This window comes from Leptodactylus fuscus, chromosome 3 (genome assembly GCF_031893055.1).
Source record: "Leptodactylus fuscus isolate aLepFus1 chromosome 3, aLepFus1.hap2, whole genome shotgun sequence".
NCBI lineage: Eukaryota > Metazoa > Chordata > Amphibia > Anura > Leptodactylidae > Leptodactylus > Leptodactylus fuscus.
Genome location: NC_134267.1, coordinates 61381879 through 61400470, shown reverse-complemented (window position 1 = coordinate 61400470; position 18592 = coordinate 61381879). Strand labels below are relative to the sequence as shown.

The window sequence follows — 18592 nt, the reverse complement described above, 5'->3', positions numbered from 1 at the left end:
TTGCCCTCAGTCTTATGATACTGTCCTTCCTAAAATAATTCCGCTCATCCGTCATTCTCCTAATGGTTGGATAAGTTTAATTAATGTCTTAAGGTTTAATCAAAGAAACACGAGGTCATCAGGGCTACATACAGTACATGTGTCAATTCTGTGTTCTTGCATGAGTGATTTAATTACATTGGTCGAAGTGCCCTTGAAGGAGATGTTGTATATAGCCTGCCTGGGTGGAGGAGAATGTACTCACACTATAAGACTATAAGATCACTACCTAGGAGAATATTGCAATTCAATTCATTCTTTGGACAAAAACATGCTTTATATTAGTAATACACAAAGAAAATGACATTTCTGCTGTATCACACCAACTCATTGACAGTGTTTTACGAGTTACCTGGAAAATCTTCAAAATTGTCACAATAAAGGTGCACATTATTTTAGCATTTTAGAAAAATAAAAATAAATTCTCAGGTGTCGTAAAGTGTCAGCAATTTATTTTCCTCTACACAGGCACAGCCATACAGTTACATAATAAATCTCTACCTGTCCTACTGACTTATGGGGAACGACAACCGAGCTTAACAATAAATCCATAGTAAATCCATTTTAAGAAGCTCCAGTTAGAGATTATTCACATGTACGCTTTTAGTGGATGTATGATGTCATTGTTAATGACAGACTCCATGTGACCTCATTGATTTTAAGGGGTGCACGTAGCCTCCTAAATATGCTCTGTTTTGGTCCATTTGACACCCATGAAGGTCTGTTGGTCTTAGAAAATCACAGACACACTCATGTCCATTACCACAACCCAACAATGCTGGAAAGTATAGAAATGTTTTTAAAAAGTCCGTCCATTTTTTATGTTCATCCATAGACAGCAAAAGACCTAAAAATAAGCAAGATTAAGTATAGTTTGTGATCAACATGGTCATTGCTTCTGCTAAAACTCTAGGTTATCCCATTAGTGGGGTTATCCGGTGTCTAGTACTGAAGGCCTATTCTTCGGATAGGCCGTCAAATCAGGTCTGTACCGAGACAGCGTGGATTTTGATAATGTTTACACTTTGCGAGCAGTGCTGTTCACTAGCCGTACAAAGTATAGCAGCGAGTGTATGGAACAGCACTGCAGTGGCCAGACTTGCTGCTATAGTTTGTTTGGGGAGTAAGCAGCACTGCTCACAGTGTGTAAACAATACAAGGGACACACTGTCTCAGTACGGGTGATTTGTGGGTATCAAACCCAGCAGATCTAAGGCCCGATTCACATCAGCGTTCGGTATTCCGTTCAGGAACTGAAATGGGATCCATATGTTTTCTGTGCGGTGTTCGCACGAATCATGCGGAGAGAAAAGTACTTCAAGCTACACTTTTCTCTCCACAAGATTTGTGCGGACTACAGGCGGAAAACACACGGACCCCATTATAATCTATGGGGTCCATGTGCTTTCTTTGCTAACCACTTTTTAATGAGTTGGGTATTCCATTAAGTGGGGCCCCAAGTGGACTTCCCGAACGGAATACCGAACACAAGTGTAAACCGGGCCTAAAATAGAAAATACTAGAAAAAGTATGACCCCTTCAAAAATATCTGTCACCTATCCACAGGTAAGATATGATGTATGATCATATGGGTTCCAATGATGGGATCTCCACCAATCATCTAAGAGGAAGTCCAAAGCAACCAGAAATGGAGACTGGAATGGGAATGCCTATGGGATGGAGGCAAGTAGCCAAGAACAATGCTGTACTAGACTATGGCTGACAGTTTTATATATTTTGAATGGAATACTAGTGCACATGTGTGACTACTGCTTCATGCAAACATCACTACAATGGAGGCCTGGACCCCCTGTTCTAGTGGTTGGTGGACAAGTAGTTGAGCACCAACTTTTCGTATATTTATCACCTATACTTTGAATAAGTGAGCAATGTTTTAGTGGGATGCAGTAACCCCTTTAATATAAAAAAATATATATATATATATATATATATATATATATATATATATATATATATATATATAAACAAAGTTTACATAGTTTATTGAACAAAGGGAACAATTACTCTAAATCACAAACATTTAATGCTGCGAAATAAAATCTTGCCATTTTTTGATCCAGCAAACTAGCAGGTCTTACAGCTTTGCTACCTCTATGATAAGGACGGTGACGTTTGCTGTAGCTTTTAGCATATCGATATTTCTTGATGACTGTATTTACAACAGATTATTCAAATATTACATGACAGTTCTCACATATCTTGAAATTCAAAACATAGCAGAACCAATACAATGGATCTAGTCATTGAAGTACTCGTATTTACCGTATGGATGGATAGAACTGGTAGAAATGGTTGATAAATAAGTTGCAATATTGTAACTTCCAAACCACAACTCATTTATTTCATTGGTGCTTGTAACAAATTGAAAAATGGTGCAGCTGAGTTATTAAAGACGGCAAACATTTTATACAAGATATTTTACGGCACCGCTGTGTCATCTGTCTGGTGTAGACTGATATATGAGCCTCGGTGCACTTTTCTGTTCTCATTATTACCTACTGTTCTACTCCCTTCAATTAATGCTAAAGCTACAGTGCCCTATAGATGGCAGTGTTCACTCATAAACAGATAAGCTGTACAGTATATATAATGGAACTGACAAATATAATCAACCATGCGAAAATACTGATATATCACATTCTACTATACATCTTCCTATACTAGCCTTTCAGGGTAAATTTGGGATGGAGGTGTATAATAGGAAGTCGCACACCGTTCCCATACTTAGTATAGTAGTCTACAACATATTAAACCCTTTTAAAATGATTTCCCATTTACTAGGGGGCCTTTCCTTTATGCTTGCTAGGTAGTACCCTCAAAAGTTAGGTCTATTGCCTAGCAATAGGCATCAACACCAGCTGTACCCAGTGGGGATCCAGAAGTGTCACATACTTCACTTTGGTGCCCAATGTCTGGTGGCCAAAATCATTTCAAAGGAAATTTGAGGCTTTTCTGTAGTGGTATTATGGTGAATATTATTATTATTATTATTATTATTATTATTATTATTTGTATATATTTTGCTTTTCTTGGCAGAGGATCTTTATGTGTTACATGTTGTATACATTGTTTCTTTCCACCTATCTCTATATACATAAAGGTATACACAACTCTAAATAATAGTATATATGAAATACTCGGAATAATAATAAATATAAAATAATACCAATATAAATAGCTCGTAAATACATTGTTACCTATACTCAAGTCATAGGTTTTCAAACACTTCCTCGCAAATAAAAAAGCATGCATGCTATCAGTGAAACAGCCATACATTACTATGATATGGTATGTTACAGCATACACTACCAGGTTACTGAAATTGAACATAAAAGCAATAGAAATATGTTTCCTTAATAATAAAGCGGTATGTTTACATTCATATAGCTTGGGTAATATTATTATAAAACGGCTATTGCTTCAGCACCATGTTGTGCAGCCCTCGACCAATCAGTCCAGAGGGGTGGAAGGAGCTACAATATATCTCCACAGTGTCAAGGTTAGGAAGGGGGCGTGCTATGCACCCTGCCTATTATGTATACCATGCCCCTTTGGCTATAACAACCATATGCCTATTGAACTAGAGCTTTAAAACCAGTGTCCTTATAATGTCCCTGACTGTCTGTGTTATTGTGATAATGTGATCAGCAGGAGATTAATTCAGTGCTCTCCAACACTTCCTACACTACTTCCAGCACAGTATCCATTCAGTAATCTCATCGCTGGAACAACATGCTGAGGGCTCAGGAAAAAGGGGACAGATAGCAGAACTGGAGCTCTGGCTCACTTTATTCCAAGTACATGAAACTTTGTTCTATCATGGGGGTGGTCGGTATCACTGCTGCTCTGTATAGACATATATAGTTGGCTGTCAATGCATTGTCTTATTCATTGTACACACATACACAAAGTATCACCACCATAGAAGTAATATCTAAGCATCCCAACATGATGTGAGTGATGATTATTATGGACTGCCTTATGGTCCTTGCTTTATCTTACGGACAGTTCTTTAACCCTATATACCTAAACTAGTCCTTGCTTCTATAACACCTAATGTAGCGCTTTCTGCACTTCTCCCTTACAGATATCTATTGTATTTTCCACTTTTAACACTTTCACTACCATCCCATCTATTTACACATGCTTGAAGCAAAGTCCTAGCAACCCCCACCAGTCTAGTGTGTGACAGCTGTTTAGGAACGATTATGGTCTATATAAAGCTAAAAGGTGCCCCAACATTTAAGGTGGATTGATCTTAAGGTGGATTACAAAAAGGGGGGTGCTGAGTTGCAAAAGAAGGGGGCATGAGTTTGCTTACCTGACAATGACATACATGACCAGAACGTTTCCAAAGAGCCCCACCACACAGATCATGGAGTAGAGGGCAGTGATGATGATGGCTATGATGATGGAGTTGGTGTCCTCATGAGGATGTTCTCGTCCATTGCACAGATAGGACTGGTTGCCATCTAGCCTGGTGGTGTTACCTAAGGTACCCACTGGACATCTGATGGCTGACAGTGAGCCATTGACACCTAGATCAGCGAGGCTGCTGTTCTGCAAGCTGTCAGGGAGTGACAAAGAGCCGTTCATAATAATGTCCATGTTGACAGCAGCCAGAGACACTTGAGAGGTAAGACAGGCTAGGATGTGAGTGCTGGATCTCCAGTCCCTTCAGTCTCTCTCACATCTTCCTCCTCCTCTTCTGCTACTTCCCCCTCTCCCCCTCCTCTTTACAGTCACAGAGAGAAACCTTTCAGCCAGCTAGTAACTAGGCAATGACAGAGATGGCAAAGTAAAGCACAGCTCTGGCTGCAGGTTGCATGTAGACAGCAGTGGTGGCCATGGGTGGACATGTCTAGTAGTGGCTGCTGCTACCTGCTGCATCCTATTCACACCACGCCTCTTAACTCATCATTCCTAATCTAGCTGAGCATGTCAGGCTGGCACAGGGGGCTGCTGTACAAAGCTGGGTAGCAGAGCTGAGTGCTAGTGTTATTACACACAGTGACAGAAAACAGCAGCTGGGGCTAAAGGCCATGAACCAACTGCCTACACCTACACAGCAACACAGCATCAGATACAATGCACCCTATTAAATCCAGTACCCTCCAAGTTATGACAAGGCTTGCACGGATTTGGAGTGTTTACTGTAACTCTTTCCTTTCTAGACTGCACAGAGGAAGTGATTGTGTCCCTAAATATGCAATGTATGTATACATTGTGCTGTACTTGGTATGAAGGTAACTGAGTCATATTAGTGCATGCAGTATCCTCTAAACCCTATGTAATGCAGAGACAAGGTGGTCACCTGTACAATGTAGAGTCAGCCTTTCACTCACACTTCCTTGGCTGTCACTATTAAGTAAACAGCTGAGTAGGACAAAATAAGCCAAATGTTCATTCCCACTGCTCACATTAACAGGAGACAAATGGAAAAGCTTTAAAACACCATTACTTCCCCACACTACCTGATGCCTTCATATTCCAGAAATGGAAACAGCTGATTTACCATTGTAAAATATCAAAGATACCAACCAAAATATAATGGAGGCTTTATACACCTATCCACCATAACATGGAAAACACTGACAACATTATGTGATGACTTTCACCCTTGACAGGATTCAAACCAAGGACTCTAGCGCTGCAAAGCTGCAGTGCTAACCACTAAACTACCATGTAGCCCCAATGTGGGTAAATTTTACTAGGTAATTCACTTTGTCTTTGTGTGGATGGCTGGGTGTATGTATCAGAATGTACCCATGAAAGATGGCAAGCCACCAGAGGCAGAGTGAGGCTCTGGGCAATGCACAGAGGACTTTTATCACCACCGCAGCAGGCATCTAGCTGACCCAATATAGCCAATGGGGTCCACAGTTGTTTGTGGGTATCTGCTGTTTTAGCGATTAGGCTCTCCGTCACTTGGGTTTCCCAGTGAACCCAAACGTCAGAGATTCTAACGCTAATGGGAACCTAGCAAAGCTTTGGGTTTTTTTCTTTTTTTTTTTTTTTTGATTCATGGAGATGTTATTTTGGCATATATCGCATTCAGGACCAAAATAATATTCCAAAGTGAGTAGACGACATCATGGCAACAGTATTCCTTAACCCCTTCCCGCCGATGGCACTTTTTGACTTCCTGACCAAGCTCGATTTTTCAAAACTGGCATGTGTCACTTTATGTGGCAATAACTTTGGAACGCTTTAACTTACCAAATTGATTTTAGGATTGTTTTTTTGTAACACATTGTATTTCATGGTAGTGGTAAATTTTGGTTGATATGTTTTGTGTTTATATGAAAAAATAGGAAATTTGGTGGAAATTTTGAAAAATATGCATTTTATAAAGTTTGAAATGATGTGCATTGCATACAGATAGTCAGACCGCCAAAATTATATCATAAATCTCATGTCCCAGATCTCTGCTTTATGTTGGCATCAAACTTTAGGCGCCCTTTTAATTTTTATGGACATTATAAGGTTTACAAGTGAAACAACAATATTCAAAATTTTCAAGAAATTTCCAAAACCCATTTTTTAAGGGACTAATCCAGTTATGAAGGGGTTTTGAAAAACCCTTGTATTAAAGCCCCCCATAAATCACCCCATTTTCAAAACTGAACCCCTTAAATAAGCCAAAACAACATATACCTAGTAATTTAACCCTATAAGTGCTTAACAGGAATTAATACAAAATGGAGGTGAAATTTTCAAATTTGATTTTATTTTACTAATATTTTCGTTTAACCCTAGAATTTGCACATTCACAAGGGGTTAAAGGAGAAAACACATCCCACAATTTGTTAGGCAAGTTCTCCCGACTACCACAGTACCCCACTTGTGGGTGTAAACTAATATATGGACGCACAGCGAGACGCAGAAGGGAAGGCACGCCAAGGAGCTTTTAGAGGGCAGATCTGGCTGTGATCAGTTTCAGGAACCCTGTCGCATTTACAAAGTCCTTCAGGTGTCAAAACAGTGGAAACCTCTAGAAAGTGACCTCATTTTGAAAACTGCACAACTCAAAGAATTTATCGTGATGTAGTGAGCATTAGTAACCCAGAAGTGAATATGTAAGCTGTGCGGAGTAAATTGGGTACACCAAATCCCATTCTATTTTCCCACTAGCTCTTATGACACGGACGGGGAAGAGGGGAATTCTGGGGGATCAGCGCTGGTGTATTATCTCTCATAAGCTCTAAATATGGGGTGTCCCTGAAAACGCTCGCACAGATTATACATTTCCTTCTAGTCGCAGCCACTTATGTCCTAATGATTTGGTGACTTTTAGGGTTTTGGTCTTCATATTGTACAAGCTAGATTTTTATTTTTATCTTCTGGCAATGTGGCCATATGAGGGCTTGGTGTTTGCGGTATTAAATGAGCTTCTCAATGCCACCATTTTGGGGCCTGCAACTTATTGACTACATTTTATTAACTCTTTCTGGGTGGGATGTAAAAGGAAACATCAATTCTGGCATTGCTTTTTAGCATTTATTTTTTTTCCTACACTAATCTAAACACCCTCCCCTACCTACTTTCTAAATAACATTATTTTTCTAAAATCTATATTTACCCTTATCCCTGGGGCGGTGACATTTTCTGGTTATCCAGGGATGATCCGTTTCCCCATTTCCGGAAACAGAACGTCATTACTAATCCTTCACCCTCCCATCCACTCAATCATACTTACGCCTCTCTTTTTTCCAAGCTTCTCACTGCGGGACGACTCCTCTCTGTTTTCTGACTGCTGATGTGTGCTATAGAGCCAGCGCTGCTCTGTGCAGCCAATATTCCACCTCTACTGCGCTTGTGTGGGAGCGGCATCAGAGTCTTAAGCAGTTTAGGTGGCTCGTCGGATACAGAGCAGTGCTGGGTCTATAACATGCGCCGGCAGTCAGTAAAGGATGGGTCATTCCGCAGGAGGAAAACTGAAAGGAAAAGAGGTAAGTATGACAATGTGACGGGGGAAGGGGCTGAGTTAGTTGGGAAGAGCTAGTAGTGGGGGAGATAGCTAGGAAGACAGGGAGGGGGGAGTGAGGTGAGAGGGGTAAGGTGCATTCACACGATGTAACGTGCAGCGTGATCTGGCACGTATACGGCAAAATCACGACTGCAAAATAACGCGGTATACGATCCTAACTCCCATTGAAATGAATGGGAGATTTTACAGCGCGCAAACTCTGACACGCCATACACGTGCCAGATCACGCTGCACGTTACATCGTGCGAATGCACCCTTAGTGTGGAAGTTACATAGTAGGAAGCTTAACCAGTAAACCAATGCAAAGGATATCAGGAGCTCCCAGAGACACCCTGAAATCACTCAAAACACTGCAAAAGATATATGGGTGCGTGCATTAACCCATTAATAACACTAAAAGACCATTAAAAAAATAAATAAATAAACACTCCAACACTTCAAAGTATCAGTGAATGTATTTCAAGACAACGTTTTGGTTCTCAACTAGACCCTTTCTCAAGCCGCTCTTTATGTACGGCCAAATAACTGCACCAATCTGCAGCAAATTGGCAGCAAATTGGCACACAGAAAAATCTGGTGCTTCTCAAGATATTAGACTCTTCAGCTCTCAATAATCTACCGTTAGAGACGACAGGGAATGCAGAGACTTAAACCAGGATTTTCTGGAATAGTGACAGCAAAACCACCTCAAGATTAATGCTGGGAAGACCAAGGAGACGGTGGTGGACTTTAGTAAGCAGAGAAGTGCTCTGAATCCGGTGGTCATCCAGGGAACAAGAATTGAGATAGTCAAGACCTATATGTACCTGGGTGTACTCTTCAATAGTAAGATGGACTGGGCTGATCACCTGGATGCGCTGCACAGAAAGGCCACAGCAGGCTCTACCCGCTCAGGAGGCTGAGGGCCTTTGGAGTCCAGGGGGCACTTTTTAGGACCTTTTTCAACTCTGTGGTAGTATCAGCCATCTCCTTCGGAGTGGCCTGCTGGGGGAGTAGCACACCAGCCAGGGATAGAAGTAGGCTCGACAGGCTGGTTATAAGGGCCACAGATGATTCATAACATTGCAAGGGAGCGGAGCTACATGTGGCACAGTGTGGCACATGTGGCACAGTGACCCTTTCTGTCTGGTGCGGACTTCTGTGGGCACTTCACTGAATGCCATTTTACTGATTCCCTCCATTCTTTCATTGTTTCACTGGACTGATCAACCTTACTTTGACCCTACAGGTACTGTAGTCAGCTGTGACCTCCAGACAGCCCACTTTCTACTGTATATATTCCAGGTTTTAGGATACAACTCCTACTCCTCCTGGCAGAGCAAATGCTTAAACCACAAGATAATCACAGTGAGTGCAGATAATCTACTCAGCCATCAGGAAGATGCCTCTTTTTTCTGTCTTTAAACCCTGGGACCCTCTGCCAGTGGGTATTACAACTCTGGACACAGAATCAGTGAGTACCATACTTAATAGCATCCCTTTCCCTTTTTCCACTGATAGCTCCACCATTTTCTAGAACTGGGCCTCTTCCAGTACAGCCTGATCAGACAGAGTTGCTCATTATCAGGAGGTGTGCTGCAGTGAAAGGCAAGAAACTAAAACATCCAGACAATAGTCTGACAAACTACTTTGAAAGGGAACGGAGAAAGATGGAGATAATGTCTGTATAGACTCTAACCCTGCAGAAGTTCTCCCTATAATATTTTGGAAAGCGATGAGTACCTTGAAGGTGCCATGCCTGACTACTCTATGGATACTGCAGCATTACCTCCTACCATGGAGGACATCAGACATAAAGTTGAAAAATGTATTATGGTAATATGGCTCTGGAGGAGGAACTCACTCCACATTACAACAGAATAAAGACCTCTGCATTCCGGTGAATTGTAGTGAAGCATGTGATCTATTTTATTTCATTTGTACAGTATAGAAATCCATACAGTATATTGTAACATTTTGGTCCTCCCGGACCTTCTTAGACATTCGGATTGCCACTGTGAGAGAGTAGGATGAAAGAGCCAGGCTGCAGATGTACTGTATGGATTGCTTTACTGTACAAATTAAATAAAATAAATCACCTGCTTCACTACAAATCACTGGAGTGTGGAGGTCTTTATCCGGTTATACAGTAAAAAACAAAACAAAAAAAAACCCCGTGGTCACTGAGATACCTTAACTCACCCACTCAATGTCAAGTCTGTTCAAACAAAAACCTCGCCTGGAACTACTTCTGAGATTAAATACTCCTCTCAAGTCATCATCGACTTCTCGATCAATTAAAGAGGATGGTCTGGAAAATGTCCATACTTCCAAAGATTGTGCCATAGAAACTACTTTAACCCCTTCTCGACATCCTTTGGATCAGCCGCCATAGCTGCTGGGTCTATGCTGTATTATGCGCTTGAGACCCCGTGCTAATGTCCATAATCAGTGCCTCCACTTTGGTCAAAGATGACCAAAACACCATTTTGCTTCTGGCTCTTGGGCGCCGTCATTTTGCCGTGGATTGCTGGCTTATGAAACGAGATCTGGGGCTTCGAGTCCCATTGTCATGACAGCTGGGAGCCTGTTGAAGGCTCCCAGGGTTGTCTTCCATTTATTTGTATGGAAGGCTGGTTTATGCAGGCTGCCACAAAAATGCCAACATTTTGCAATTCATTAGCATTGTAATGCATTCATAAGTGATCAGGCCCCATGGGGTTCAAGACTCCAAAAGGGTTTAATAAATAAAATAATGAAAAAAAAAGGAAATAAAATATAAAGTATTAAAAGTAAATCCCGTAGCGGGGGGAAAAAAAATCCAAAGTTCAAAATGCTATTTTATCACTTTTTTGGCTCTACTAAAAATTTGAATAAAAAATAATCAAAGGAATAGACATTCCTCAAAATTGTATAACTAAAAAGTACACCTTGCCCAACAAAAAAATACACTCTATTCATCCCCATACATGGAAATATAAGAAAGGTACGGGTGTCAGAATATGACGACTTTAGAAAAAGGTTTTTTTTTGTAAAGTTTTAGATTTTTGTTAAGGGGTTAAATTCTAAACAAAGCTATGTAAATTTGGTATCCCCAAAATTGTACCAAAACAGAATACAGGTCACATGTCATTTTGGCTGCAGAGTGAATGCCGTAAAAACGAAGGCTACAAGCAATGCAGTTTTTTTTTTAATTCAAAGTTTATTGAACAAGAGCAAAGATGACAACAAATAATATTGAAATCAAACTGGGGGGAGGGGTGGAGGCGCAGCTCACACCAACATCCCAAGCAGCAAGTAGCAAAGGAATCTGGAGTTCAATAAACATTTATAAAAAAATTTTTTTTTTGAACAACAACAGACACATATCGACAAGAAGAAAGAGAAGAAGAGAGAAGGAGGGAGGAAAGAGACAAGAGGGAGAGACAAAAGGAAGAGGGGAGGGGAGGGAAAGGAGGGGGGAAATGGAAATCGTAGCGATAAACCGAAAATTTCACAGTTTACATTATACCAGACCATAAAATAATACCCCAGATTGTAATAGGCGCAAACAGGAAGGACCGCCACATCTATTGCGTGATGTATTAACGATTTTCTAACCAGGGAGACCAAACTTTCACAAAAACCTTATGATTTCTCTTGGTCCTACTCATCATTTCCTCAAATCTCGCAATTTGATTGGCTTTTGCTAGCCAGTGGGCAAAAACAGGCACCTGTGAAGATTTCCATAGTAATGGGATTTGCAGTTTTGCAGCTGAAAGTAGGTGGTATACCAGAGTCTGTGCATGTGGCTGGAGTCGTGGCACTGGCGGAAATAAAATAAGCATGGCAGGAATAAGTTCAAAGGTGTCGAATCCAAGTGACTTGATCTTCGACTCCACCGCAGACCAATACTGCCGAATGGATGGGCAAGTCCACCAAATATGTAACAAAGTCCCACTAGCCCCGCCGCACCGCCAACAGAGGTCTGAGTCTATTAGGCCATGTGAGTGCAACCAAGAGGGAGAGCGATACCACCGTGATAGCAATTTATAGTGGTTTTCTTGGAGTCTAACACATGTGGAGATCCCATGAGACCTGGCAAGAACTAACTTCACCAAGTCATCTGTAAGCGTAACACCTAAGTCCAATTCCCAGCTATTGATAAAGAAGGGTTTAGTAGTAGTCGGAGGCCTAATTATTTTGTGGAAAAAGGTAGCGACCTTAAACTTCTTAGTGCTCGCTAAAAAGTACATCTGCTCATAAGGCGTGGGGCCTCTCTTCCAGTCCGGAATTAAGTCAAAGAGACGCTTGCAGGTGGCGTAATGGGAGACATGAAGAAAGGTGAGGACTTTTCGTCTGTCAGCAAAAGCAGGCGTTTGTGGGAGTTCTTCCGGAGGAGGCAAGCCTCCCTGCTCACAAAAAGATGCTAGAGGAACCTTAAGAAGCAGCATCCAAAAATCCTCCAAGGGTCGAGCAATCTCCGGAAGGCATTCAGGTATCAGTGCTGCCGGGAGACAAAGGGAAGGAGCCGGAGCAATCCTGTGTCTAAACTTTTCCCACGTCTGTAGAGCACCCCCCAGAACCGCATCACGCACAGAGACTTTTCTACTTTTCCGCTTAGAAGAAGTCGAAGACCACAGGTCTGCCAGGAAATAGGGACCATACGTAGTCGTCAAGAGTCTACCCAGAGAGGACTCAGGCGGGGTTGTAGCAAGTTCAGTCCAGAAGTGCAATTGAATGGCTTCGTAGGTTTGTTGTAAATCTGGGACATTTAAGCCTCCTTCCTGTTTGCGCCTACATAGAGCAGAATAAGCAATGCAGTTTTTATCCAATTCCCCCTTCATTTTCCAGCCTCCCAGTACATTGTACAGAATATGATACCATTATGAAGAACAATTTGTCCCACAAGCATTGATCCCTCATTTGGTTCTTTGAATGGAAAAAAAAAGTAACAAATCTATGGGGTTTAGAAAACAAGGAGTCAAAAACAAAAAACTAAAAATTCCTCTGGCAGGAAGAGGTTAAAAGTTATGTACTTAGCTCTGTGCATATGTGTGTGGATATGTCGCAATAAATACAACTGCAACAATTAGCAGTTATGGCTTTAGAAGGGAAAGCACAACACACTGAGACCAAGATGGGGGACTTTGCAATCTCACACAACAAATTAATTGACATTCATTGACTTGGAAGACCGGTTCCCCCATATCAAACTTAGAGGAATTCCAGAGAGCATCACTTCTGTTGATTTAACACCTTATCTGATCAAAATCTAACCAAACTCTTGCTGCCAGATTGTTCCCCCACTGATCTCATTATTGTCAGGGCCTATAGAATTACTTGTCCTAAGCATCTCAACGAAAATGTCCTGAGAGATGTCCTGGCCATTTCTTAATATTAAAGAAAAACTTATGGCTATGTTCCCCAAAGTTCCTGTTCGGAACGATGACAAGATATTCAACTCTATACAGATCTTTGTGCCATTACATTGCGCCTTCGACAAGAGCTAACACCCATCACAATATCACTACGTAGACACAAAATCCTCCACAGATGGGGGTTCCCGGTGAAGCTTCCTATTACCCGCCATGGTGCTCTCCATGTTGTCAACATCCTTGAAAAAGGAAAAGAACTACTACTCTCTTGGAACACCTCAACAACGTTTTCTAAAGCTGACGATAACCCACCTAGAACAAATTTAGACTGGCGCCTTTTGGACCCCGTGCAATGCTTCAGCACCTGTTGATATCTTCCGGCTCATTCTGAACTGTTGCTCCTTTGCAATACAGTTATACTGTATTAACCTTCTAAACTGCGAGTTACTTCTCTCATTGTTCTCACTTGTTCTTTTTTTTGTGATTTTGTTTACAGTGACAATTTCTAAACTCTTGTCTTGTTCCTAAAGTTTCACAGTGATGTATACCGGCTACCTTCACATGTGACATGGTGCTTAAATTTTCCTCCCACAATGTGCAAGGCCTGATCTGCTCTCAAAAACAATCCTTGTTTTGGAAGGAAGCCTTCTCATTACACACAGATGTCTTTTGTGCCCAAGAAACGCACCTTTTGCAAAGAGATACCTATGGATTAAACCAACATTGGGAGAATTAACAGCTATATTCAATCCAACATATCATTTTGGAAAAGGTTCTTTCACATAGATTGTTTGGTGATGTACATTTTTATAGGAATTGGTTATCATGGGTCATATGTCCTCTCTAACAGGAAACCTCTGCTACATCAGAGCCGAGGGTGCGCTTGAACCCTTCTGCACCCTCGGCTCTGCTACATCAGAGCCGAGGGTGCGCTTGAACCCTTCTGCACCCTCGGCTCTGCTACATCAGAGCCGAGGGTGCGCTTGAACCCTTCTGCACCCTCGGCTCTGCTACATCAGAGCCGAGGGTGCGCTTGAACCCTTCTGCACCCTCGGCTCTGCTACATCAGAGCCGAGGGTGCGCTTGAATCCTTCTGCACCCTCGGCTCTGCTACATCAGAGCCGCGGGTGCACTTGAACCCTTCTGCACCCTCGGCTCTGCTACACCACCGGAGCGCACGGCCAACTCTGCTCAATCTCCGGCATAGCAGAGCTGGCTGTGCACTGAACTCTCGGCTACGCCACCGGCGTAGTTGAGCTCAGCACACATATTCAGCTCTGCTTCATCACGCCAATAGAAAGCATTGGCCAGCGCTGATTGGCCAGTTTACAGAATTCGGCCAATCAACGCTGGCTCTGTCGGAGGAGGCGGAGTCTAAGGTCGGACCTGAATGGAGACTGGTGTTGAGTGATCTTAGACTCCGCCTCCTCCGGCAGAGCCAGCGCTGATTGGCCGAATTCCGTAGACTGGCCAATCAACGCTGCTCAATGCAACCCTATGGGAAAAAGTTTATCTCACAAAAATCACAATTACACACCCGATAGAGCCCCAAAAAGTTATTTTTAATAACATTCCCACATAAATAAAGGTTCTCCCTAGCTATCCCTGCCTGTACAGCTATCCCTGTCTCATAGTCACAAAGTTCACAGTCTCCTATGACCCGGATCTGAAATCCACTATTCGTCTAAAATGGGGGTCACCTGATTTCGGCAGCCAATGAATTTTTCCGATTTTTTTCGATGCCTCCGGTGTCGTAGTTCCTGTCCCACCTCCCCTGCGCTGTTATTGGTGCAAAAAAAGCGCCAGGGAAGGTGGGAGGGGAATCAAATTTTTTTTGAATTTGCCACGTGATGTTCGATTCGAATCGAACACATCGAACAGCCTGATATCCGATCGAACATGTGTTCGATAGAACACTGTTCGCTCATCTCTACTCTCATCTATTATACTCATGGGGTAAAGCTTCCACTCTCCTGGTATGACAGTGGGTCGATCTCTTCCCATGGAGTTGAGATTCATATCTCAAGTTACAGTTTTCAGTACTGCTCATATATGGAATCGAGGTACTTTCCTCTCCTATGTTACTGATGTCACCATTTTTAATTAGAGTTTGCTCCAACCTACATACTATTTTGTATTATGTACTATGATCTTTATGTACGTATTCTGTACTTTCCCTCATATTGTGAATGATCTCTTCATTTATGCACAGTTTATAATCTAGGGTATGTGATGTGCCTCATTTCATTTTGCTTTCTTTCATTTTAGATCATGATTTAAGATACATGTGGCATTTATTCTGTTTTATTCCCCCCTTTTTATTATTCTTTATTAATGTATTGGTAATACCCATCTAATTGCTTTTGATTACTTTATTTTTCTATTTTTCTATGTATAGTTCTTTAAAACCTAATAAAACCTATTGTAAAGAAAGCATGAACAGGTCAATTGCTTATTTAAGCCCCATGAGACAGTGGTCCTGAGTTTAAAAAAATCCATCTGGATTTTTGAAGAATCCTCTTATCCCATGGTCCCTGGTCTATATGTGATCTAGTATGTTCAGATCCTATAGAAAATAGTTCCTTAACTATCTCTCTCTATGACATATGTTGAGCCAATGGTGTTTCTTTCTATTTATGGTACCCACTAGGGTTGAGCGATCGTGTTCGGAAAAGATCAGATTCCGATCAGTGATCGAGAAAATTTCACGATCTCGATCGGAATTCCGAACACGAACTTTTTAGGTGGGATCGAGATCGGTGATTATTTCTCACAATGTTTTGCTACTGGCCAAGCATTGTGGGAAAAGCTAACAATGTTAGTCTTCACACTGAGTATACGCTCCGCTCATTCTGAGCGGAGTGCATACTCAGTGTGAAGGCTCCGCTGTGGTTCCATAGGAATGAATGGAAGCAGCCAGCACATAGCCTTAACCCCCTGCGCGCCGGTTGCCTCCATTCATTCTAATGGGAGACTAGCTAACATCTCTAGTAGCTACTTACCTGCAGAGATGGCTGGTCCGGTGCCCGGTGTTCTCGTTCTTCGTCTCGGTTAGTGTTTAAAGAGCTAGGAAGAAGGCAGGCCTTGTGGCTTAGGAGAGTGTGGGCAGGTACAGGGCGGGGAGACATGACGTCTCCCCTCCCAGTACCCGCCCACACTCTCCTAACCCACCCACACTCTCCTAACCTGGGAGGCAGGGGGCAGCGAGGCGAAGAAGAACGAGAACACCAGGCACCAGACCAGCCATCTCTGCAGGTAAGTGGACACCAGGGGGGACTAAGTAGCCAGAGGATTAAAAAAAAATCCTCTGGCTACTTAGTGATTAAAATAATCACTACACAGCGTGGATTCTAACAATTAAAGTGGACACCAGGGGGGACTAAGTAGCCAGAGGATTAAAAAAAAATCCTCTGGCTACTTAGTGATTAAAAAAATCACTACACAGCGTGGATTCTAACAATTCAATTGTTAGATTCCATGCTGCATAGTGAATATGATTGTTTTTAAAATCCGATCTCTGATTAGTAAAAAAAATCCCATTGACTTGCATTGGTATCGGAATTGGGATCGAGATCGGGTTCGAATGAAAAATGATCGGAAATCGGATTTCAAAATCGATCCTGAAAAGTCAAGATTGGCTCAACCCTAGTACCCACATGATCCAACATTCTCTTCTGAAGTTCTTTCTTCAGTGTTACTACATAATTTAGTGGACAGGTACCACCCCTTGGGTTTTACAACTGATGAAATAAGGAGTGGTATATTTCTCTGCTGTATGTACTTGTATATTTACAGGCTTTGCACGTGCCATGTTTAAACATGCCAGGATATAGTTCTAGCCTTATCTCATCTTATCTAGTTTGGAAATTACTAATTTACCAGTTTATCTTGTAGATTGCAGCCTCATCTAAAGGAAAGTAACATCTATGTAAAATAATCCTCTAAAGTTCCTGATGAATACCTCAATGTTTTGTTAAATTCTCCCTCACCTTCTGAGACCTCCTATTGAAAGAACCAATTATTTGCTTTATATTGTTTGTATGGCCCTTTGTTTTGGAACAAAAAGTCCTGGCATGATCTGACCTCCACATTCCATCTGTCAAACCCCACAACATTTGATGCATAACCAAGAAACCTATTGGTCAAGACATCTGCTTCTTTTGTAAAATGTATATTACTACAAAGTGGAAGTAATGGACCTGCAGGAATTGACCATTTGGAATTGCTTGTTTGGAGGCCATAGAATGGTGACTCTTCCACCTTAATAGGGAGTTTGTGGTGGTGGGTTTTCAGTAAACAGTTGTCTCTAGGCTCCAAAACTCATTACTTCATATACAAAGGTCATGGAAGGTAATCTCGGATGTGTGGAAATCTGAAGTAACGCTAAGACTCACACTATTAAGGTGCTTAACACAAGATTCAAAGTTATTTTTGGTCCCGCTCCATAGCATCAACCCATTCTTACTCCAATCACTGTATTCATATGTGAAGATGATATTGTCCTCCCACGAGTCTAGAAGGAGCCCCACATAAGTTGGTGAACAGGGGCTACCCATTGCATAGCTGGTGGTAAAACTTCTTACCGAAGAGGAAATAGTTGTGAGTCAGTAACCATGCTTCAGCTTATTACACCATAATATTGCCATAAACCTGGCCTATATTATACAGTAGAGAATCAGCCTTCTCCAGAATTTGCCATTTTTAGTTCTTACCTTCTTATCTTCCAGTAGCAAATCATAAAATTACTACATAATTCTACAAGGGAAGGTACAGCAAGGCAGTCATCTATATCAACCAATCAGATTAGTACAAATAGACTTAAACACATTACATAGGTATTGCTGACACTTAGCACATGCACGTTACCACACATACAGTCCTATGAAAAAGTTTGGGCACCCCTATTAATCTTAATCATTTTTTGTTCTAAATATTTTGGTGTTTGCAACAGCCATTTCAGTTTGATATATCTAATAACTGATGGACACAGTAATATTTCAGGATTGAAATGAGGTTTATTGTACTAACAGAAAATGTGCAATATGCATTAAACCAAAATTTGACCGGTGCAAAAGTATGGGCACCCTTATCATTTTATTGATTTGAATTCCCCTAACTACTTTTTACTGACTTACTGAAGCACAAAATTGGTTTTGTAACCTCAGTGAGCTTTGAACTTCATAGCCAGATGTATCCAATCATAAGA

The 18592-nt window shown here is 41.6% G+C and overlaps 1 protein-coding gene across 1 annotated transcript in view; it reads right to left on the bottom strand.

Annotated features, from left to right (window-relative positions):
• OPRM1 (opioid receptor mu 1) overlaps window positions 1–4889 on the bottom strand; it is a 140155-nt gene extending 135266 nt beyond the window's left edge. Inside the window, exon 1 of the mRNA XM_075267653.1 lies at window positions 4382–4889. Coding sequence (XP_075123754.1) covers window positions 4382–4668 — 287 coding nt within the window. The 5' untranslated portion in view covers window positions 4669–4889. The remainder of the gene's footprint in view (window positions 1–4381) is intronic.
• Window positions 4890–18592: the final 13703 nt, after the last annotated feature.